Genomic DNA, 25,581 nt, shown 5'->3' on the forward strand with positions numbered 1-25,581 from the left:
CATTAAGTACTCTTCGTACCCATAAGAACGATTTTCCAAAACTACCTTAATCCTTCACTTCACCAGTAAACTTAATTTCAAAAAACAGGATTCCAGCGCTATCAGTGCACTCAAATTCAAGTTGTACCATTTGGTGTATTTCGTGCCCATAAGTACGAATTTCAAAAACTACCTGCATGTCTAAATCCTACACTCCAACCGTAGTCTTACCAAATTCCAGGATTCCAGCTCTATCCGTTCCCCCAAATACCCACTGTACCAAATTTAGTACCATTTAGAACTTTTCGTACCCATAAGTACGAATTTCCAAAACTACCTTAATCCTATACTCCAACAGTAATCTCAATTCCAAATTTAAGGATTCCAGGTGTATTCGTTCACTCAAATCCAAATTGTACCAAATTTAATACCATTTAGTACTTTTCGTACCCATAAGTACGAATTTCCAAAACTACCTCAATCCTAGACTTCAACTAAAATCCCAATTCTAAATTTCAGGATTGCAGATTCCAAATCCCAATTGTACCAAATTTAGTACTTTTCGTTCCCATAAGTACGAATTTCCAAAACTACCACAATCCTACACTCCAACAGAAATCTGAATTTCACATTTCAGGATTCTAGGTCTATCCGTTGACCCAAATCCAAATTATACCAAATTTAGTGATTTTCGTATTCATAAGTACGAATTTCCAAAACTACCTCAATCCTACACTTCAACATTAATCTCAATTACGAATTTAAGGTTTCCAGCTCTATTCGTTCACCGAAATCCAAACTGTACCAAATTTAGTATATTTCTTACCCGTAAGAAAGAATTTGCAAAACTAACTCCATCTTACACCCCAACAGCAAGTTTAATTCTAAATTTCATTGTTCCAGCTCTGTTCGTTCACCCAAATCCAAATTTGGCACTTTTTGTACGAATTTTCAAAACTACTTTTGTTTTACACTCCAAATGTAGCTTACGAAGTACTAATTTCCCAATTATCTCAATCCCATACTCTAACATCAATGTTAATTCGAAATTTTAGGGCTACAGCTCTATCCGTTTACCCTAAATTCAAATTGTACCAAATTTAGTACCACTTAGTACTTTTCGTAACCTTAATTAACGAATTTTCAAAACAACTCCATTCTACAATCCAACAGTAGCCATTCTTATAATCCAGCAGCAAGTTTTATTCCCAATTTCAGAAATTCAGCTCTATCCGATGACCCAAGACTTAATTGTACCAAATTTATTACTTTTCGTAACCCATAAGTACGAATTTCCAAATTATCTCCATCCCATACTACAACATCAATCTTAATTCAGAATTTCAGGATTCCAGCTCTATCCGTTCGCCTAAATCATAATTGTACCAAATTTAGTATCATTTAGTACTATTCGTACCCATAAGTACGAATTTTCAAATCGACTTCCATTCTACCATGCAACTGCAGCCTTAATTCAAAAATTTCAGGACTCCAGCTCTATCCGTTCGCCTAATTCATAATTGTACCAAATTTAGTATCATTTAGTACTTTTCGTACCCATAAGTACGAATTTTGAAAACTACTTCCATTCTACGCTCCAACAGTAGCCTTAGTACAAAATTTCAGGATTCCAGCTCTATCCGTTCGCCCAACTCGTAATTGTACCAAATTTTGTACCATTTAGTACTATTCGTACATATAAGTACGAATTTTCAAATCTGCTTCCATACTACGCTCAAACTGCAGCCTTAATTCAAAAATTTCAGGATTCCAGCTCTATCCACTCAACCTAAATCCAAGTTGTACAAAATTTTGTACCATTTAGTACTTGTTGTACCCATAAGTACGAATTTTCAAAACTGCTTCCATTCTACTCTCTAACAGCAGCCTTAATTCAAATTTCAGGATTCCATCTCTATCCGTTCGCCCAAATCGTAATTGTACCAAATTTAGTACCCTTTAGTACTTTTCGTACGTATAAGTACAAATTTTCAAAACTACCTCCATTCTACCCTCCAACTGTAGCCTTAATTCAAATTTCAGGATTCCAGCTCTATCCGTTCGCCTAAATCATAATTGTACAAAATCTAGTACATTTCGTACCCACAAGTACGAATTTTCAAAACTATTTCCATTCTACTCTCTAACAGCAGCCTTAATTCAAATTTCAGGATTCCCGCTCTATCCGTTCGCCCAAATCGTAATTGTACCAAATTTAGTGCCCTTTAGTACTTTTCGTACCTATAAGTACGAATTTTCAAAACCACCTCCATTCTACCCTCCAACTGTAGCCTAAATTTAAAAACTCAGTATTCCAGCTCTATCCGTTAACCTAAATCCTAATTGTACCAAATTTAGTACCATTTAGTACTTTTCGTACCCATAAGTTCGAATTTTTAAAACTACATCCATTTTACTCTCCAACAGTAGCCTTAGTTCAAAATTTCAGGATTCCAGCTCTATCCGTTCGCCCAAATCATAATTGTACCAAATTTAGTAATTTTCGTACACATGTGTACACTTTTCCTAAACCACCTCCTTATGTCAACCGTACCTCTTAACCTTGATTCTTACACCAAATTTCAATCTTTAATCTTTATCCGTTCACAAAATACAAACTGGTACCAAATTTAGTACACTTTAGTACTTTTCGTACACTTATAGTTCGAATTTCCAAAAACCCTTTAGCACATCTTTCCTACACTCCATCAGTGACCCTCTTTCCAAATTGCAAAGTTCTAGCTGTACCGATTCGCCAAATACAAACGGTACCATATTTAGTACCTTTTAGTACATTTCGTACCTTTCCAGTTCGAATTTCCAAAAACCCAGCCTTATCTGCCCCTTCGGACCAAGAGTGATCCACACCCAAAATTTCAGGATTCTAGCTTCAGCCGTTTCGTCTGGGCGTTGATGAATCAATCAGTCAGTCAGTGAGTCAGTGAGTCAATCACTTTACTCTTTTATTAATATAGATAATGCAAAACAATGCAGTGAATTCAGACTCATTAGCTTAATGAGTCATGCCTTGCAGATATTTCTAAAGATTATTCATAGTAGAATATACAAAATATGTGAAGCACACATGGGAAATACCTAATTTGGGTTTAAAGAAGGAATGTGTACAAGAGAAGCTTTATACTGCATCCAAATTATAACACAAACATGTAGGGATGCCCAGAAAGCTGTACTCATGTGTTTTATTGATTACGAAAAAGCATTCGATACCGTCAAACACGATAAATTAATGGAAATATTACATGATATAGGCATGCAAGAGAGTGAACTTATGTGCATAAAAAGTCTCTATTGGAATCAGTCGGCAAGAATTGAAGTAAGTGGAGAACCAACAAAAGAAATTGGCATCTCAAGGGGTGTTAGACAGGGCTGTCTTCTCCCTTATTATTCAATGTATATTCAGAGGAAATATTCCAAGAAACGCTAGAAGGAGAAAACGTCGGAATAAAAATTCATTGGAAAATAGTCAATAACATAAGGTATGCGGACGGTCTTGCGATCTCGTGCGATCTTTTAAATATCTTGGTATGCTAATAAACGATCAATGGGATCTCTCGAAAGAGATTAAAAGTCGTACATAGATTGCGCGAGATGTTTTTTTGTAAATACAATAAACTTATGAAAAGCCATGACATAAACGTAACAACGAAACATATTACAACTAAAGTAGTTGTCCCATATAATACATTTTCAAATTTGATTTGCGTTTGAAACAAATATTACGATGTGAAAAGGTTGTGCCAATGCCAGACACTTCTTTTGATAGTTATCGGTCCCATCAGCAATTTGAGTTGGTCACCGTAGAATTCTATCTGAGCTTTTGGACCATTATGTCAGGAAGCATAGACTTGTCGAAGAATGGACACTGTAGGATCATCTTCGGTAAAATTTCAAAACTATGCTCGAACTAGGGATACGTAATTCAACATTTGATTAGTCGATTATTTTTATTTGAAATGTCTAAAAATCAAAGTCGACTTTGAGTCTAAACATCAAAGTCTTACCCAAGATTTTTATATGCCAAGTTTTGTTGACACTAATATGAATCAAAATGCTCTAAAAACGATCAAAAAGTCTATAAGTCGGCTTTGATCACAATGAAAATATCGAAAAGTCGACGTTTCGCTAAAAGTAAAAATCAAAAGTTGAAAGAACAAAAATGCGACTTTTGACTTCGATTGCGAATCCCTAGCTCGAATAGTCATTAAACTGCACATAAACAAAACTTTTGAACTTATGTGAGAGAGGCATGAGTAGGTGCTGCCCGATATAGGCATTATTGGACGATGAGCAATGTTTGAACCAAAACGGATTCTTAAGTACAAATTGTCGTGATCATCAGACATTTTGGTTTTTTAAGCTTTTGGGCCATTATCTCTGGAAGTACTTATGTACTTGCGCCCGAAAAAATCTACCGCTCTAATAAGAGCCACAATGACAACCTGGTGCAAAAGAAATTCAGAACAATCTAAGACATGTCTGTAAACTGAAGTTTTTCATAAGCTTGTGTGGGTGGTACCCAAAGGTATGGACCGATGTAGTCCATATTCGGACCTGATGTCTACCTACAAATGGACGGACTGGACAAAATCCACTCAAAATTAGAGCTGATGGTATAAAACTTAGCTTGATGCCGGTGTTTAAAGACTCGTTAGACTGGCACCCATCCTCCAACGAATAGATGAAGTCATTAAAATTATGATATGTAATGATATGCCAAATTTGAAAAAGTTCTTTTGGTGAAAATGTTGTGAAATATTGCCTTCACAATGAAACATCCTACAACTTAGCCGCATTACGATCTTGATAGTCTTCACGGCACTAAAAAAGCAAAGCGAGGATTTGATCCCTGAATTGACGGAGCTATTTTTGACGCTCCTTTAAATATCAACACCACACGTATGAGAACGTTATAAGTCAGATGCAGCTTATGCAATGGCGGATGTATTTGTAGTGTATGGGTTAGGAGAGACGTCATAACAACACCAAAAATGTGTCTCATTGTATTATAGCCATAAACAAAACAAAGTATAGTTCGAATTGAGTTGAATGCAAAAAAAAATACAAGTTAATAAATATTTTGTTCTGGCAAAAGACTACATGGGATTAGTTTTTGATGGAAACTATATTCTCAGATAAAAGTATCCAAGAAAATCGTCTTGGAACTTCATTGAGTTTTCGGATTTAGGTGACTTGACCGCGCAAATATTGAGTAATCCTTCGTCTATATCTTCATTAGTCTACGTTATAGCTGCAATGAAATAAAACACGAGTTTGGATATAAGTTTGTAGTTATCCGGAGGCTACAACATTTCGTTTCCACATGGTAGTTAGAGGAAGCAGATTTAAACCCCATCGTCATAAATAAAGCCACATGTGTTACATCCCAGAAGGGACAAGAAGACTTCTCTCATATCAATGAGTGGACCCCGATTCATATTAGTTCAATGATATGGAATTTACTGTTTATCACCGAGTTCGAACGGCGTATCTTAATACATCACTTGCAGATGAGTTTTACATGGCTGAAATACTCAGGAAATAACGCCAAAATTAAACTGCGGGGTATTCTGCCACCGTTGAAAATTTTATGTTGCCTGGCCTGGGAATAGAACAATTACACCACGGTGGCAATCAAATGGCTGTTACCCAATCAATCAAAATATGAGAAATCAAATTGAACACGTTGTCCTAAAAGGGAAACTTTCCCATTTGTTGTGCTGGACATGCATTCGATCCGAGGAGCAAATATCTATTCGGATCTCTGCCATGTTGCAGCGAAGCTTTGCACCCGATTAAGCTGAAAGCTGCAGTTACAACAGACAGCCTTGGCATATTCCAACAAACTTGCCTAACAGCTTATGGAAAGCGCTTCGTGTTCAGATCTCAGCACATGAAAATATCAGCATAACTCGAAACCTCTGCCAAGGAACCTATGGAACGACCAGGAATGACATGGTGTTACCGAGGAGAAGAATAGGTCTATCCTGCAATCGGTTTCGAGAGAAAGGGAAGGAGGAGAAATGTATATTTCCCAGAAAGACAAGTAAAAAATTTGTTTTGATTTTTTTTAATATTTCTCGAGTTCAGATAAGAGAGAGAAATAGTTTTAATGTATACTATAGGTCCTAGTAAAATGTTATGGTGAACAAATTTGTAGAACATTTTGGTCTGATACGATCACATTTTATGGGAGAAGAGACCAAAAGATCCATTTAATCACCCACATGAGGGTTAAATAATATGAAAAATGAAATCTGCCACCAAATAACACAAGTACCCAAGATTAAGTCAAAATCCATTTATATTTAGATTTGGTCAGATTTTTCGAATCGGCCAGATCTTGATAAATTCTAAGAATACTCGAGAAATGCAGATCGACATCTAAAATCAGTTTAATGGTTTTTCGAGTCATCCCCACACAGCTCATATGGCCATGCAAGATGCGAATTTCAGCTGACATGCGACCCTCATTTAAAATAGGAAAAGTCTGTAACTATAAAATGAATTCGACATAGTTAAACATTTAGGGTTCAAATGATTGCGAAACATAAGGTTTGAGCGTAAGGAACATTTAGATAATTGTCATTATTTATTATTTTGTTTATACTAACAAATCTTCCTTGATTGGAGGAGTGATCGGACGCCTCATAATGTTTAATAAAAAATTGATAGTCGGAATTGTAGCAATACAGAAAAAATAAACTGAAAGGTAACTGAAGGTATTACGAGGCATGCTCCAAATAGTAGCACCACGATTTGAAAAAAAAGATTTATTAAAGAGACTAAAGAGGGAACTCAACTAAGTGTTTCATGGGAAAAAGTAAGAAAAGTGCTGTATAATTTCATGTAATCATCACGAGTGCACAGGATACATAGAGAAACGATTAAGGTATGGGCTACATTTTAAGTTCTCTGAATTTCTAGGATATTTCTGAAGAGACGAACATTTTGTTGTACTACTACAATGCCTCTGACAGCTCAGGTTGACAAAAATGTAATACATACCGTATGGTATGGAGATGTAATCAAGCAGAGACGTTGGTAAAATCTGGATTTTGAAAGTAACAACGACGAGAAGGTTTATTTGGAAAAAAGCAAAGTTATAACAAATTACGAAACAACTACTACCAAGAAAATGATCCCAAACATAAAATTTCTTTATATAGGATGCACCAATGTCATCATATAAACTCCATTGAAAAATTACCTTAACACAGTCTTGTTTTATTACTTTACGTAAACATATAAATGTTACTCCATATTTACATTAGGCAATTTTCCTTGCGGCAATTGTCAGTTTGTAGGTAAGAGAGGGTATTGAGAGGCAAAGGGCTACCATATGTCTCACCCCTCTCTCCATCAAACTGACAATTGCCGTAAGGAAAATTGCCTGATATAAATATGGACTTACTATTTTACATTAAGCAGTTGGATGCCTTACTGTGTGGTAATTCTTTAAATAAACTGTGTAACATTTTGAAGGTAATCTTGTGCAAACAATTTGAATTTGAATTTTTTGAAAGTTTTTTTAGAATTTTTTGAAAGGTTTTATTTTGTGTCAGATACAGCTTAGATTTTATGGCCCCATGGTTAAATATTGCCTTTTTATAGTTATTCGGAGCTATATCTCTGAAACTAATCCGAATTTTCTTCTGACTTCTGAAGCAAATTTGTAGATAAGGGTAAGAACAAAATAATTGGGAAAATAATGAACTCGAAAAACTGCATTTATTGCCTTAAATTTTAAAATATATCTAAAAACTCCATAATGTGTATACATTCCGTACCATATCTCCAAAACTGTTAAACTTTTCTTAATGATAAAAATATTCGCTGCAATGTAATACACAAACCTTCAGAACATGCCATTGCTCTAAAATGTCCCTGTAACGTTGTTTTTAGTATATCTTTCAACGACAATTTAATAAATATGTCAATGTGGTGAAATCCTAAATGCGGGAATAAATTCCTTGTGGAAACTGTGCTTGAAATTCGTGCGGAGAACATCATTTAGAAGATGTTTGCTAAAGGATACTTGGTTCAACTCTTAATAGTTTAGCGGATACCGACCAGTATTACAGACATTATGTAAAAATTTCTATATTTTATCGATTCTGATGCTTCGATAAATTAAAAAAACGGCCATAAAATACGAAGTGGATGTGACAGAACAAAACCCAACTAGGTTTTTCGTATTCTCAATATGTACTTTAAAAAAGTGCATGCTATAAGCTGTTTGCATTTTCAGGGTTGCATAGTGATATTCTAAACCATTATCACATGTAGTTCGTAGAACTTCAGCTGTAATTTGAAATATTCCTTTTGATTTGATGGTTTTTCGAATTACAAATAGAGTATATCGAATTTCAAATGAAATAATTCAATTTTCAAATGAAAAAATCAAATTCCAAATGGAACAAATAAAAAAGTATCAGTCGGCTTTGCCGACAGAGATATACCCTCAGCCTATGTGAATATAAACTTTCATCTTCGGACAGATTGAATATATTTAGGGTCTTTTCAGAACTTTATGGCCTTTTCTGGACATTTGAACTTGCCGACAAAAAAGTGAATTAGGATTAAAGTTCAAAAGTGTTGCGGAGGAGGAACTTGCAGGAATGGACCGACAGGGACAAGTCCATGCTCCCTGGCATACTAGTCCAAAAGTTATACGATGAGCCACTGAAATAACTAGAGGGCTCGATATCTATCGAAAAGATATGACTCCCAACATAAGATCCACTTCCATAATGGACTACATTATGGACTAATGGACTACATTATGGAAGTGGGTCTTATGTTGGGAGTCATATCTTTTCGATAGATATCGAGCTCACTATTCATTTCAGTAGCTCATCGTATAACTTTTGGACTAGTATGCCAGCGAGCATGGACTTGTCCACGGAAAATATAATATCGCTGTAAACAGGACCACAACAAACAGCATCGGTATACATTTCCAAAGGATCTTCGAACTTTTGTGGCCGAGGTACCCTAAGAAGAGGACCGATATGGGCCGTTTTCGAATATGGACAATATATTAGGACATCCAAAGTTTGGAACGAATCGGTTGCTCCCTTCAACAGATATAGCGTGTAACATTTAAGTGCCATTTTTTTAATGTTTGGGGGGAGGTTCTTGAATTTGTGGACCGGTTTTGACCATCTTCGAACTGAAAATAAGTTTGGACTAAATTTTGAAAACACTTTTACCGACGTAATTGAGGCAGCGAATGCAAGTTGCTTCAACGGAAATCATAGTGATTCGAGAGCATGTCTTAAAGTGAACTTATCCGAAATTTTGTGTAGGAGGAACCCGAAGGAGTGGGCAAATATAGTCCATATTCTAACCTGATCTATATCTGGTACATATATTAGGATGTGTAAAATATGGACCAAATCGGTCACTCAAATCAAGAATTATCGTGCGCACAACTTCCCGAACATTTTTGAACTTTTGTGGGGGAGGTACCTGAAGGAGTGGACAGATATGGCTTATCTTCGAACTTTGACTAAGTTTGGACAAAATATTACGAAGGTCAAATTTTGGACCGAATCGGCAGATCTGTTCGAGAGTTATCTTACGCTCCTACCACTACACACGGTGTCCTAGGGATTTTTTGCACCTTTCAGGCTATTTTCTCAGGAAGTAGGGACTTGCCCCTGAAAACACTTTTATTGTCGTAATTGAGGCAGCGAATGCAAGTTGCTTCAACAGAAATCAAAGTATTCGAGAGCAGGTCTTAAAGTGAAATTATCCGAAATTTTGTGTGGGAGGTACCCGAAGTAGTGGACAAATATAGTCCATATTCGAACCTGATCTATATCTGGTACATATATTAGGATGTGTAAAATATTGACCAAATCGGTCACTCCCATCAGGAGTTAAAGTTCGCACAATTTTCCTAAAATTTTTGAACTTTTGTGGGGATGTACCTGAAGGAGTGGACAGAGATGGCTTATCTTCGAACTTAAACTGAGCTGGGACCGAATATTACGAAGGCCAAACTTTTGACCGAATAGGCGGATCCGTTCGAGACTACACACGTTTTTTTTTACCTTTCAGGCTATTTGCCTATTTACCTTTCAGGCTATATGGACTTGCCCCTGATGAAACTTGTACCGTCGTATAGGGGACAGTGAATACAAGTTGTTAAAACAAAAACCAAAACGATTCGAGATTAGGTCCTAAACTGAACTTTTCCAAAATGTTGTGTGGGAGGTACCCGAAGGAGTGGACCGATTGAGTCCATATTGGAACCTCGTCTAAGTCTGGCAAAAATGTCACTCCCTTCAAGAGTACAAGTGCGCACAAGTTTTCCGAAATTTTTCGAACTTTTGTGGGGAAGTTCCGGAAGGCGTGGTTTGGACAAAATATTATGAAAGCCAAATTTTGGACCTGTTCGGTTAATCCGTTCGATAGTTATCGTGCGCACCAGCCAGCCAGACAGACAGACGGACATTACTGAATCGACTCCAAATTGTTGAAACAGATTTCGTTCAAATATACTTGGGGTCTAAAACTATTGGGGTATGTTCTGAGACACACTTCACCTCTCACTTCACGCATCAAGCATTTTGTTGACCACATTTACGCTTATTTTTCGAGTATTTTATGGACGGACTAAGGTGTACTCTCCTTTTTAAATACCATAATGAATCTTAGCCCCAAGAAATTCGCAAAAAAATATGAGTAAATAGGGTGAACAAAATGCTTGAGGCTTGAAGTGAGAGGTGAAGTGTGTCTCAGAAAATACCCGATTATTTCGATGGTGCACATTTTGCCCGTATTAAAGTGTATATACCTAAATTCGAATTACAAATGGAAAAATTCGAATTACTAATGAAATATTTACAAGTAAAAAAATTAAGTTATAAATGAAATAATTCGAATTTCAATTGGAATTCTCAAACTAGAAATTAAATAATTCGAAATTCAATTAGAATTCTAAAATTACAAGCGAAACGTTTTGAATTGCAAATGAAATTCTTCGAATTCCATGTGAAAATGGTGTAGTATTTAGAAGGCCACTTAGAATTTGCTTATTTATATTTTTCGTTCCCAAGATGTTGACATGTTTTCGTTTTTCTTCTTACAGAAGAAGTCATATTTACTTACTTTTATATTTCTTCAAAAATAATGAACTCTCCAATTATTTGCATACATGTTTATAACAACCGTAGAATTAGTCGCAATAATCTCATTATGATTGGAGTCACCTCATTCTGAGTGATATACCAATTTGAAACATATTAAAATATAGAATATGTATAAACTATTTTAATAATTAATATTTATGTATAAAAATAACATCAGCTACATATAAAATCATTGAGGTATATATATGTCAAAAAATATTTTACTGCAACATATTTGTTTATATTCTACGTTTTGGGGTTATGAAAACAAAATATATGTATTTCATGTAAATTGATGTAACACAAAAGGAAATAAAACTAAAATATTCAGCTTTTTTTCACAACTATTAACAAACAGTATGTGCAAATTTTTAGCGGTTATGTTTGTTGTTGTTTTTTGTTTTGTTTCAATCAGAATATTTGTTTCAATAATATTTAATAGTATAAACCATATTTAAAACACAAGTTGTAACTTATTGAACAATGCAAGCTTTATCAACGAATAAACTCAACATAGTCTTCTGTTCAAGAATGACAAATCAACTATAGAAAGAATGAAACCATAACCATAATTTATATGAATATGCGGCGATATAAAGTGTGAGTTTTTCATTGTGTGTAGTAGTAGTTCATTGTAAAGTTTTCATTGGAAACAGCTAAAAAAAGTACAATTTTGTTTTCGAAAAATAAAGTTTAGAAAAATGAAAAGAACATGAGAAGTTCAACTAAAACAAAATTATAAAATTTAAATAAATTTCGACAAGAAAATATAAAACTATTTACAAAGAACTATTTTCTTTGTAGAAGTTTATTATTTTGTTTTTTTTTCTAAAAATAAGAAAACTGACATTTATGTAACGAAATCATCTATACATGAACCGTCTATAAAAATAATTGTTTTCACCTAATAAACTTTAATGGCATTTAGGGAAATATAAGCCTAAGGCCTTATTTCCATGATCAGCTATTGTCGAATAAACTAACTGACATTTTTAAATCTTGTTTTTTAAAATTTTTAAAGTTTCTTTTGTAGAGAGGATATAAGAAAAAAGTTGTATTCTTTTGTTTGATCTGATTATTATTGAACATTTAATTAATGTTCCAATTTTCTGGAACTATTTTTCCAAAGTAGATAATTTTAGAGTTTTTTACGATTTTTTGTTTTGTTGTTTTTTTTTTTTTTGGTTTGAATATTAAGTTTTAAAACATCATTACATACCTGAATAGGAGCATAACACCTTGTACAAATGATTGGAAGTTGTTGTGCCTAGTTATCGTATTTTCCACTGTCCCTAGTTTGATATTTCCGAATACCTATTTGCGATACAATAACAACAATACACACACAGCGACACACGCGTTACGAATGTCAAAAGAAGTTTTAGTTTTTGTGAAATAAATGATTTGTTTTAAATATAAATAAATTAACAAAAAAATAAATCTTCTTATAGAGATATAATGTTGTACAAAAACAAAAGTTAAAAATAAAAAATAAATATATATTTAATTATACCAATGAATAAAATAATAAAATTATAATGTTAAAAGAAATATCTTTAGTTGTGGCGTGTTTCATGTAAATGATCAGAACGAAATTATAGAAAAGCGTTCTAAGTTTAAATACAAAGAAGAACTTGTTTTCAAACTACAAATAACAACTCTGTAATAACAAATTGATATTTATTTATGTTTTTTTTTTTTTGTATTGTTTTACAAAACAAAACAATTGCAAATATTACTAAACAAAATTCAACAATTTGGATACTAAGGTCAAGGACATTTTACGCTAAAGTTTCTTATGTGAAGGTATTTGCTTTGTGCAAGTATATATTTTTTTAATTTTAGTTTTAATCAGTTGATATATAAATTAAAATCAGATAAAGGTAGGACCATGTCTGATGTCTATTCGAAAATAAAATTACATCAGAAACATCCATATCTTGATTTATTATTGTTAAACCCGGGGGCAAAACTATGAAGTTTGACGCATGTCAATATAATAATAAACTATTTTTAGGCTTAAGAAAAACCTTATAGTAGTCTCTTAAAAAGCCAGTAGTAAGTAATACGATTTTATTGCAATCATACTACCAATTTTTATACAGTTCATCTCATAATGGAGGGTGCATTAAATATGTTATTCCATTTGTAACTCGTTTTAGGTTCCGTTAAGCCGGATTTGACCGGCTTTAACATGGCAAAACCCAGGATCTATCTTGGTCCCTCTTTCATTTCAAGAGGAAATTGACCATACTTTTAACGCCCGTTAAAGGTAGTGACCCAACATGTGCCGCGCGTTCACCCATAAGAACGTTAAAACCTTGGGTTTGGGCGTCGGGTTAGTAAACCTCCCCTAGAAAAAACAGCCAACTATGAAAAAACGAAAGAAAAGAAAAACAAAACGCACTGTGTTATAGCTGCCATGACTCAAAGCATGAGTTTGGCTGCGGTAGTTAGTCGGAAGTTAAAACATCTGGTCTCTAGCTTCACTCCAGTGAATGAAAAATTTGCTATAATCCGAATAAAAACAAAATTCTTCAACATTAGCTTTATCTGCGCTCATGCTCCAACCGAACACAAAGACGAACAGACCAAAGATATATTCCATGATTTAAAATTATTCTAGGCGAATTTAATGGCAAAATTGGAAAGGAGAATATCTTTTGCCCAAATGTTGGAAAATTCTGTCTCCACAGTGAAACATCTGACAACGGAATGAGGCTGATAGATTTTGCTGCGGCAAAAAACATGGTAGTTAGCAGCACCAGATTTAAGCATATTGACAATCATAAGGGCACCTGGCTGTCTACGGATCAGAAAACAAGAAATCAAATTGATCACCAGCATGTTGGATGTACGTTCGTTCCGAGAAGCAAACAAAGACTCGGACCACTCCCTTGTTGCAGCAAAGGTACGCACACGGTTAAACATAGCGAAAAAAGTACGAACAGACACAACACGAAAGTTAGACATCGGTAAGCTGCAATCACAACAGATAGCCACAGCATATTCCAAAGCACTCCTCATCCCGATAACATATCAGCACAATGGCAAAGTATTGTCCGTTCCATGCAAACAGCCGCAAGATCCATACTTGGATACCAGAGACCTCCACCGAGGAATCCATGGTATGACCAGGAGTGTTGTGCTGCTACCGAAGAGAAAAATGCGGCATATAGGGCTACTTTACAATCCGTAGCAACGCGTAGCGCATGAAAGAGGTATTGGGAGAGAAGAAACGTCTTTTCCGCAGGAAAAAGAGAGAAATGAAAAATCGAGAGTGTAAAAAAACGAGAAGTACAGGATCCAGAATGAAGTCCGAAAGTTCTACCAAAGAAGAAAACATCAAATTGATGACTTTGGTACAGGCACAGGTAACGGATACAGATAGTGTGTTCAGGATATGGAAAGATCACTTCTCCAAACTGATGGTGTCCAATAGTAGCGAAGACGACGAAGATACCATAGATGCAATCCCAGAAGATGATATTGAATGTATACCGCCCAGCCAAAATGAGGTAAAGTCAGCAATAAACCGGCCAAAGAATAATAAGGCAGCAGGACCCGATGGCTTACCAACCGGGCTGTCCAAAACAGAGCTTCGAAATACTAGCTCGAATTCTACTCGCGAGTGAAATTCGAGCGAGTTCGAGTACTCGGGAGTACTCGCGCGAGTAGAAAAAATAAATATACTCTATTTTTACTCGTTACTCGCGAAGCATATTTGAGACTTGCTCGTTTTCACTCGCGAGTGAAAAGTGTTTGCAAGTACGAACACTTGAAGAGTACGAGTCTTGCAAGAAAAAACGAGTGGGAGTGAAAATTCTCGAAATAGAGTACGAGTTTACTCGAAGAGTAAAATCGAGTGAAAAAAATATTTTTGTTGTTTGTGTGTTGTTGCGTGTGTAGTAGCGAACAGGTTTTGATGTTCCTGTGGACTGATTATGGAAAGAGCAAGTTGTTCGGAGTTTCACAGGAAATTGGAGGTCCAGAGGTGGTTGTTCCGAAGTTCGGAGGAGGTTGTTCCGAAGTTCGGAGGAGGTTGTTCCGAAGTTCGGAGGATGTTGTTCCGAAGTTCGGCGCAGGGTGGTCGGAGGTCTAGAGGAGGTTGTTCCGAAGTTCGGAGGAGGGTGGTCGGAGGTCTAGAGGAGGTTGTTCCGAAGTTCGGATAAGGGTGGTCGGAGGTCCAGAGGAGCTTGTTCCGAAGTTCGGAGGAGGATGGTCGGAGGTCTAGAGGAGGTTGTTCGGAAGTTCGGAAGAAGTTGGTCGGGTCCATAGGAGGTTGTTCCTAAGTTCAGAGGAGGGTGGTCGGAGGTCCAGAGGAGGTTGTTCCGAAGTTCGGAGGAGGTTGTTCCGAAGTTCGGAGGAGGTTGTTCCGATGTTCGGAGGAGGTTGGTCGGAGGTCCAGAGGAGGTCCAGAGGAGGTTGTTCCGAAGTTCGGCGGAGGGTGGTCGGAGGTCTAGAGGAGGTTGTTCCGAAGTTCGGAGGAGGGTGGTCGGAGGTCTAGAGGAGATTGTTCCGAAGTTCGGATAAGGGTGGTCGGAGGTCCAGAGGAGGTTGTTCCGAAGTTCGGAGGAGGATGGTCGGAGGTCTAGAGGAGGTTGTTCCGAAGTTCGGAAGAAGGTGGTCGGGTCCAGAGGATGTTGTTCCTAAGTTCAGAGGAGGGTGGTCGGAGGTCCAGAGGAGGTGATGCAAGTGAAAAAGGAAAGCCGTCGATTCGAACCCACACAACCACCACTATGTGACATGCATGTTTCGCCTTTGGCAGAGGCTCTTCAGACATATCGGCTGTGGAGTGGCTTCGCTGTCATCGAACTTTTCTTCTTTTTCATTTCTGACAGCGAAGCCGCTCCACAGCAGATATGTCTGTGTGGGTTCGAATCGTCGGCATTCCTTTTTCACATGCATCATTGATCATTACGCTCGATTCCAACGAGAAATTAATTGGAATATTGTTTCATCTGAAAGAGCACATCTTTATTTACTTCCTGAATTTTTCTTGTTGAAAAATATTACATACTTTTGTGGAAATTACCTGTCTACCAGACCCTGTTTTTATTTACGCGTTTTGCGGTGCCAACTCTAGCTTGAAAACAAACACTGTGCAAAATTTTTAAGCTGATCTTGTGCAAACAATTCGAACCGAGGATTTTTTGAAAGTACAGACCCAAACGACAAGAAACCCTAGTTGCGTTTTGTTGTGTCAGATCTAGCTCGGATATTATGGCCCCATCTAAACATGGTTAAATATTGAGTTTTTAAAGAAATTCGGGCCTATATCTCTGAAACCAATGCGAATCTTTTTCTCACCTCTGCAGCAAATTTGTAGGTAAGGACAAGAATAAAATATTTGGAGAAATAAGGAACTCGAAAAACTACACTTAATGCCTCAAATTTCACAATATATTTAAAAATGACATAATTGTAATTGAAATACGTGTTGTAAAAGAAATGATGCAAAATACCGCTGAAACAAAATGAAGTAAGCATTTTAGATTTTCAGAATGTTCTAAAGAATTTTTGAGAACTTTATTTGGAAGATTTTTGCAAAAGTTTACTTTGTTCAACTCCCAATAGTTTAGCCGATACTGACCAGAATTTCAGCAATTAAGTAAAATTTTCTATATTTTATATATTTTAATGTCATAGATGGAGTTTTCCTTATTTGGGTTTTTCAAAAGATAAGTTCTACTAGTTTATGGCTACAATATTGCTAAAGACAGCAAGGCCAAAGTCCTATTCGTTTCTGAGATAAAGGCCTGATAAATGCAAAAAGTGTAGATTTCGCCCGGTTTAGATGAGGCAATAAAATCCGAACTGGATCTAACAGGACAAACCCCTAATAGGGTTGTTTTTATAGTCTAAATATGTACTTTCAAAAAATGCATACTAGAAGTTGTTTGCATTTTCAGTGTTGCATAGTGTAATAAACCGATCGTCACATATTTTTATATGCTTATTTAGAACATAAAGATACAGTCCTTCATCGATCGATTTTTAAAAAAATATTAGGTTTTACGGAAATGGTGGAATCAAAAATCATAATTTCAATTTTTGGCTTAAGAACTGACGTTTTTCGGTCATAAAACGGGCAGACAATTTTTTTAAAAATAAAATCGATCGAGCTAACAAAATTAAATGACAGTCGGTTCATTAGTTTTTGAGCTAGAGTTGGAACCGTTTTCAAAATGTCATTTCGAGAAAAACACGTTTTAAGTTTCTATGCTACATATAAATCACAATCAATTTTTCCCTTCCACCACTCATATTTCAGTCAATTTTGTTCCGATCGTCTTGAAACTTTTACCACATATTCTATGCTACTTATACTTTAAATTAAAATAGGCCAAGAATTTTTTTTCGATTATCTGAATTTCTTAGAACGTTGTTTTGATTTTTACAGATTCCTATCGTTTAGGTAAAATATAGAGCTAGGGTGTATTCTTCGACCTACAGTTTAATTTTATGAAAAAAATTTTTTGATCTGATAGGACAACATTTTAAAAATGTAGAAAACTGTTTACGTTACCTCGCGAGTGCAAAGCGCCGATAAACGTATACATATTACTTTTATCTCTACTCCTACGGTTTTCCAGCCATTTTCAAAAAATATTTTCCACAATTAATTTGTCCAAGTTACCCTAATCTAGCCCCACTAGATTCATATAATCGGTCCCAATGAACCAAGAAATAAACATTTGATACATTTCATATATACTGCCTAAAAAACTTCGTTATGGTTGATCGAATGATTACAAACGAATATATAAAATCTGGTTTTGGAATGTAAGTTCATTTCAATAATTAGAACAGAACATTTAGCATAAAATAATAGGCACAACAGAAAAATACAACACATTCACAATAACAAAATTCTTAGCGAAAATGTCCTTGTTGTTTGCTTTAATTTAATTACTTCTAATCTATATTAACTTCGGGGTTAACAATTGGAAGGGAATATTACTCAATTAGTGATTATGCTTTTTATTATTGTTTTTTTTTTTGGCAATTTGGAGTAGGATTTGGAAAAAATACGGAAAATTGAATCCAACATCAATAAAACGTAACTGTTTGTTTTTACATGTACACTTTTATCTAAATTTTTTTTTTGCTGCACAATTAAATGAAACAATAAACTAATTTCTTAACTTTTATACACATAAATTAAAGTAAAAAAGTAACAAACTAACGAAACTAAAAAAGAAGCATTCAATAAAAAATGAAAAACGAAAATAAACAGCAACACTCGTAATATTCAACAAATATATTAAATACTTCATATTTATGTTGTATAATTTTTTTTAGTTTGCTTTTTTTTTGCTCAATTCAAATTCAAATCACTAACTACTTGTCAAAAGGAACCCTCAAAAATTATCGATAAATTTGATTATTAGTAGCATATTTATTTGGTTATTATAAAATTCGTTTATATAGAGAGAGATAAACAAAATCTAAGGTAACTTTACTTTTTGTTTAAACATTTGTAATTAATTTACAATACATTGTATATATAGTATATAGTATTCTGATTCTGATTTCTTGTTAGTAGTGATAGTGGTTGGTAAATCGGTGGTAGTAGTAGTGGTGGTGGTGGCGGTGGAAGTGACAGTGTATTTGCGTTTTGCTTTGGCAATTCGTAATTCAAATTCAAAGTAATGTTTGTACTAAAACAAATTTTGTATGTTGTTGTTGTTGTTTTTACTCTGTGGTCTACATAAAAATATGAAATAAAATTTTGTATTGGTTTTTAAGGGGAATGTAGTTTTTTCATATTAGTTTTTTTTTCTGAATACGAAATATACTTTTTAAAAAAATAATTACTTTGTTTTGCAAATACTTGTTCAAAATCAACAATGGTTTTTACCGAAAAAGCAGCATGATCCCTCCGGAGAACGATTGAAAATTATTGTGCCGGTTTAGCTCAGATCTCGGATCGTATTTAATATTGCCGAAAACCTTTTTGAATTTGACACAGTTATATTTAGTGTTTCGGTATTGGTTTTCGACGTGTTTACGATTTCATTTCGTTAGATTATAAGTAGTAGTAGTAGGTAGAGAGTAGTATGTCGTTGAAGGGATTTCGTATAAATCGTTTTGATTTTTTTGTGTTAGTTTTTTTTCATATATAAATAATAAATATATATGTTTCGTTATTAATATTTGTTGTTTGTTTATTTTGTTTTTTTTTATAAAGAGGAAGAAAATAAGAAATTACTAATAATTTTTATAATCAATATACTTGTTTTTATATAAAGTTCCTATCTAAATATGGTTTTTTATGAATAACAAGGGAATATTTATTGAAATTAAAGCTGTTATGTAAACACAATTTCTAGAATAACAAAAGTGCACCAATAAAATTTCTGCAAGAAAAAGAGTCACTATTTGGAAAATTCTATCGACCGCTATATGATGGTCACTTGACCAGTGGTCAAACAATGGAGCTCTTGTATAGTCGAAGGTCACACTAGCGCTGTGTCGACTCCGAGTTTATAGGCGAGGGGTATGAGGTAGTGAATCCGCTGTATATGGTTTGCGATGTTGCCTCTTTCTGTTATTCGTTTCAAGAAACTCGCTAGTGTGACCAAGGACATATGAATTAATAGAAAATAGTACAACAACAAGTAATACCGTACCAGTCGACATGCTCGACAGAAAACTACCCGATAGAAAAACCCGTCCATCTATTACTATAAGTAGATGGCGAATATTAAAGTCACGGCATATATGAAGTTACCTGCGGTAAAAAAATTCAAAACGATCCAACAATAAAAACTACTGCATACTGCATAAAAGAAGTGCAAAAGCAGTGGACCCAAATCATTTCCCAACTGCACGTCAAACTCTGGCTACTCTAATAAAATTCCATAATCAGCATAAAATAAATCTAATTTACTATGGTTGTCATACGGTTGTTGTGACGTTCCTGAATTAAAGAAATAAATTAATGCAAAATCTTTACAAAACGACTCAAGGACAGCTCTTAAACTGCATCTTAGAGAAAATTTACCAAATTCTGTGGTGAAGGTACTCGATTAAAAAAGAATTATCCACCTTTCGATTGTAATGCTGCTCACCAGCCATTTCAAGAAGGGGAGACTTCTATCACATCAATGAGTGTAAACTGATTTTATTTAAAGCTCAATGATACTGTAGCTCTTTTATCCCCAAGATAAATTTAAAGATAATTTTTTCATAGCCCAAATACTCAGAAATACGAAAATGTTAGCATTTTACTGTTCTATTCAATATCGAAACATTTTATGTTCTAGCCAACAAGAAAATGTTGCGACTAGTCTGCACCAAGACCCGCCGTAGGCGCTCCCGAGCCAAGTTGAAAAAGATGAGGATCTTGTTGCCAGCCTCGTCTGTACAAGTCTCTGCCTACACTGGTCTATTCCCTTACACATACTAGTGAGAAGCTTATGAAGACAAATACAATAACTAAAACGAAAAGAAGCAAAAGCTGTCCACTATTGCCACTGAGGATGGGGTAAAATAGAAACAAACATGTTATTACAAACGAGGATTCTCCTGTGACCAATTTCGACTATAGCATTCCTGAAAAAATCATTGATATGCTCAGTGATGCTTAGCACAGCCCATGCTGTGCGAAAGAGTACGAATGCCCAAGCTGCTGCAATACCAAGCCAGACAAGTGGTCCGTGATCGCCGCTGAGTCATTAAACAACAATAGCATTCTCGTAGTTCTCTCAATAAATAAGACCGGTTTAGGTTCCCTTGACAAACTGAAAAACAAATTTTTCCCATCGCCCAAAAACTTATACTTAAAGTATTGAAATGCAAATGCAAAAGTACAGAAATGCTTCAGATAAACTGCGGGTCTTTCTGAGAAACGAAAACGAAGTAAAGTAATTTAAAAAAACACCGTAAACGCTTTATTATGTCCCCAGTTTAGTTCAGAGAATTTCACCGTGGCAAGTGGAAAACGGTAAGTAGCTTCTTGTGGTCTCTTGATGCATGGCCCACTCAACAGAAGCCCCACCGAAGGTCTAAGGCTAGTGAAAATGCAGTCGAAAGACTGAGGAACAAGTTATCTCTGACAAAAGGGAAACCAAATTCAAGATAATACAGACGTCTGACCTGAATGGAGAAGGCGACAAGGACGAAATCGACGATGCCGAAAAGCTGATATAGCTGGAGAGGTCATACACATCATCGTTCTAAGAACTGGTATACTATGTGTTCAACAGGAGTTTGAAAGATAAAGGTTCAATATTCCACCACACATAGAGGACACTATAGCAGATATAGAAAAAGTGTATCCATTTAGTAACTAGAGTCATTAATGCCACACAGGAAATATAATTCTGTCAAAGTGCGAAGATCGAAGGGTGGAGTGATTTCACCACTGCCTTGTTATCTTGCTTAAACTTGACCACATGGCGTCTAAGGTGGTTCCTTATACTTCCCAGTGATTTTACCACTGCCTTGTTATCAAAAACTTTACCACATGGCGTATAAAGTGGTTCCTTATACGGTATTAGTATCAATATCAATAAAGCTGCATGAAGATTGAAGTGTTTTTCACGCGGAGATACTGGTCATAAAAGAAGGTTTTATTATATTGCAATACATATCAATCCAATATCACTTTTTATAACGTTCCTAAAATCAAACATGGACACATTAAAACTAGTAAAAGAATATTAAGATGAACTTGCAAAGTCAGGGCATCTGACCAGAGTTTCGTCACTACTCTGCAGAAGAAATATCCAGGCCTGGATGAAATACCAAAGGTGTCAGTTGCAATACCAATGGAAGTAGTCAGGGCGTCTGACCAGAGTAGTTATTTCATGGATCCCAATTCATAAAGGTTGGTAACGAAAAAGCAGACGAAATAGCCAGAGCAGGATCCTCCTCTAATGAAATACCAACGGCGTCAGTCGTAACACCAATGGGAGTAGTTAGAGGCGATATCTTCAAGTAGCAGAGATCATATGGGACAACATAAATTCCCAATATCAGATTTAACCGAAATTATTGCGGTGCAAAAAGGTCATTGGGTTATAGGCAACTATGCTTAGCGACTAAAGCAGTGTTCACCAACAACTACAAATGCAATCGTTCCGTTTGTGTTGGGCACATACACGAGATTATCTATCCTTCTCTAGATAAACATCGTGTGCGTTAATTCATTGATAAAACAAAGAAGATGATCTGTGTGTTCACACAGACACGGCTAGCGAGCCCAGTGGTGATTAACACTGGACTAAAGCTACCACATATTCACCATTGCCGCAGCTGCGGAAGCAAGGAAGATAAGGCTGATACAAACTTTCTTGTGATTCTCTCACTACTTTACTCCCTTTTTTATTTTGAGCATCAATGATTTAGAGCAGAGGTGCTCACATTGAAGATATGTTTCTCCGTTGCAGGCCAAACAACGACTGATGTTTACTCTCAATTTACGCTACCGTGAAGAAATGAGCAGCCCTAATTTAGAGCATGGGTGGTATAAATGCAATACGATTTTAAGCTCTGGCTGAGACATCCGAACTAGCTATGAGAGACCTTCTGAAGTTTCTCAATTCTATAAGGCTGGATGTAATTTTAACAAGTAAAAAAGTATCAGTCGGCTTTGCCGACAGAGATATACCCTCAGCCTGTGTAAATTGAAAAATTTTTTTCACAAACAACTTATGTATTTAGGGGGTTTAAAAATTTTGGTCGTATGAACCGACAAAAATGTTGATTAGGATTAAAGTTCAAAAATTTTGCGGAAAAGGTACTTAAAGGAATGGACCGACATAGACCATGGGGGTGCCATAGGGGGTTTTTACACCCTTCGGGCTGTTTTCTCAAGAAGTATGAACTTGCCCCTGAAACAACTTTTACCATCGTAATTGCGGCAGCGAATGTATGTTGTTTCAGCAAAAATCAAAGTGATTCAATAGCAGGTCTTAAAGTGAACTTATCCAAAATTTTGTGTGGGAGGTACGGGATGGAGTGGACAAATATTCGAACCCGATCTATATCTGGTAGATATTATGAGAATGTGTAAAGTATGGACCAAATCGGTCACTCCCATCAAGAGTTATCGTGCGCACAATTTTTCCGAATATTTTTGAACTTTTGTGGGGTAGGTACCTGAAGGAGTGGATTGATTTGGTTTATCTACGAACTTAAACTAAGTTTGGAAACAATATTACGAAGGCCAAATTTTGGCTGGAATCGGCATTTCCGTTCGAGAATTATCTGGCGCTTCCACCCATATACATGGTGTCATAGGGTTTGTTTTTCAACTTTCAGGCTTTTTTCAGGAAGTATGGACTTGCCCCTGACGAAACTTGCACCTTCGTATAGGGGACAGTGAATACAAGATGTTACAACAAAAACCAAGGCGATTCGAGAGCAGGTCCTAAACTGAACTTTTCCGAAATTTTGTGTGGGAGGTACCCCAAGGAGTTTGCCGATTGAGTTCATATTGGAACCTCATCTAAGTCTGGTAGAAATTTTATAATGTGCAAAGTATGGACCAAATCGGTTACTCCCTTCAAGAGTTATCGTACGCACAAATTTTGCGAACATTTTCGACCTTTTGTGGGGGAGGTACCGGAAGGAGTGGACCGATATAATCCATCTTTGAACTTGAACTAAGTTTGGACAAAATATTACGTAAGCCAAATTGTGGACCGAATCGGCAGATCCGTTCGAGAGTTATCTTGCGCTCCAACCACTAAACACGGTGTCATAGGGTTTTTTTGTAACTTTCAGGCGATTTTCTCAGGAAGTATGGACTTGCCCCTAATGAAACTTACAGCGTCGTATAGAGGACAGCGGATACAACTTATGTAAACAAAAATCAAAGCGATTCGAGACCAGGTTCTAAACTAAACTTTTCCGAAATTTTGTGTCGGAGGTACCAGAAGGAGTGGACCAATTGAGTCCATATTGGAACCTCATCTAAGTTTGGTAAAAATTACACGATGTGCAAAGTATGGACCAAATCGGTTATTCCCTACAAGAGTTATCGTGCGTACAAGTTTTGCGACAATTTTTGTGCGCACCAGCCAGCCAGACAGACAGACAGACGGACAGACAGACAGACGGACGGACATTGCTAGATCTACTCAAAAATGTCTGAAATGGATATCGTACAAACATACTTGGGGTCTAAAACCATTATTTCGATGAGGCACATTTTTGGTCGTATCAAAGTGTAAATACCCTCTTTAGACTAAAGGCTGAGGGTATAAAAAGATCGTAATGAGATAATAAGTATTGCACGAGCAGCGGGATAATAAGCAATTGGGCTGCTTAACGGATCTAAGCGAAATGAACGTATGAAATGATCGAGTGTATGTAATACCTGATTAGAAAAGATCTCTCTAAAATACACCATAACATTTTCACCCCAGGAAAACAATAAAAACTTGGTCTAAGTCGGGTCAGTAACCCTAAAAAAGTTTACTACGTAAAAACGAATAAACACCCCTTATATTTACTACTTCCGCAAACGTTTTGTGGACCATGATTTGCTAATATGCGCAAGGAATATTCCGATAACGATCAGGTTTCACATTGACCGGTGTACCTTGAACTTATAATGACGATATGACCGCTTCTCAACAAGAGCTATGGAAGGGACAAGACACTATCTAAAGGTGACGTATTATGTATATTAAAAATGCCATAAACATAGACATGAGTTTTGCACTTGATGTGCAGATTGTTGGGGGCGTTGATATCTTCACTCCTGGCTTACGACGATGGGTGAAAGACTTGAGTCAATTCTTCTAACAGCTAGCCGACCATTAGTTTGTGAGCTTTAAAAATTTAGAATGAAACAAAATTTGTGAATCAAATAATTATAAGAAAATGGTAGTGGATCGGTCATGTATAGTGCTTTTTGGTAGCCATAATTACTATCAAACTAGCCTACCAGCTCATTATTTTAACAAAACAGCAAAAAATCCCGTTATGAAATAATGAGTCTAACGACTTAAAACCCCAAATAAGCACTAAATAACTTGTTATTCTATGACCATTAAAGGTAAACGAGAAAAAAAAGTATCAGTCGGCTTTTCCAACAGAGATATACCCTCAGCCTATGTGAATTGAAACGTCTATCTATTGACAATATCAAATCTACGGATTACGGATTTTGTGGCCGTATTTGAAATTTTCCGACAAAAAATATATTTAGATTGAAGTTCAAAAGTGTTGCGAAGGATGCACTTGAAGGAATGGGCCAACGTAGTCCATTTTGGAAATGAATCTTATTTTGGAAGTCATTCTTTTTGATAGATATAGTGTCCACCAGTCTTTTCAATTGGTCTAAATGCATGGACTTGCCCACGAAAAACATATGATGGAGCGTTTTTACAGATTTCGGACTATTTTCGCAGGAAGTATGGACTTGCCACGAAAAAACAATTGTACCGTCGTAATGGCAGCGAATAAAAATTGTTACAACAAA

At 35.9% G+C, this 25,581-nt stretch overlaps 1 protein-coding gene across 1 annotated transcript in view; it reads right to left on the bottom strand.

The window, feature by feature from the left end:
* Positions 1–25,581, bottom strand: part of cac (calcium voltage-gated channel subunit cacophony) — a 541,297-nt gene that overhangs the window by 78,810 nt on the left and 436,906 nt on the right. The window contains exon 23 of the mRNA XM_073975285.1: positions 12,358–12,452. Coding sequence (XP_073831386.1) covers positions 12,358–12,452 — 95 coding nt within the window. The remainder of the gene's footprint in view (positions 1–12,357; positions 12,453–25,581) is intronic.

This window comes from Musca autumnalis, unplaced genomic scaffold, assembly GCF_047663935.1.
Source record: "Musca autumnalis isolate F117 unplaced genomic scaffold, ASM4766393v1 scaffold_3, whole genome shotgun sequence".
Lineage (NCBI taxonomy): Eukaryota > Metazoa > Arthropoda > Insecta > Diptera > Muscidae > Musca > Musca autumnalis.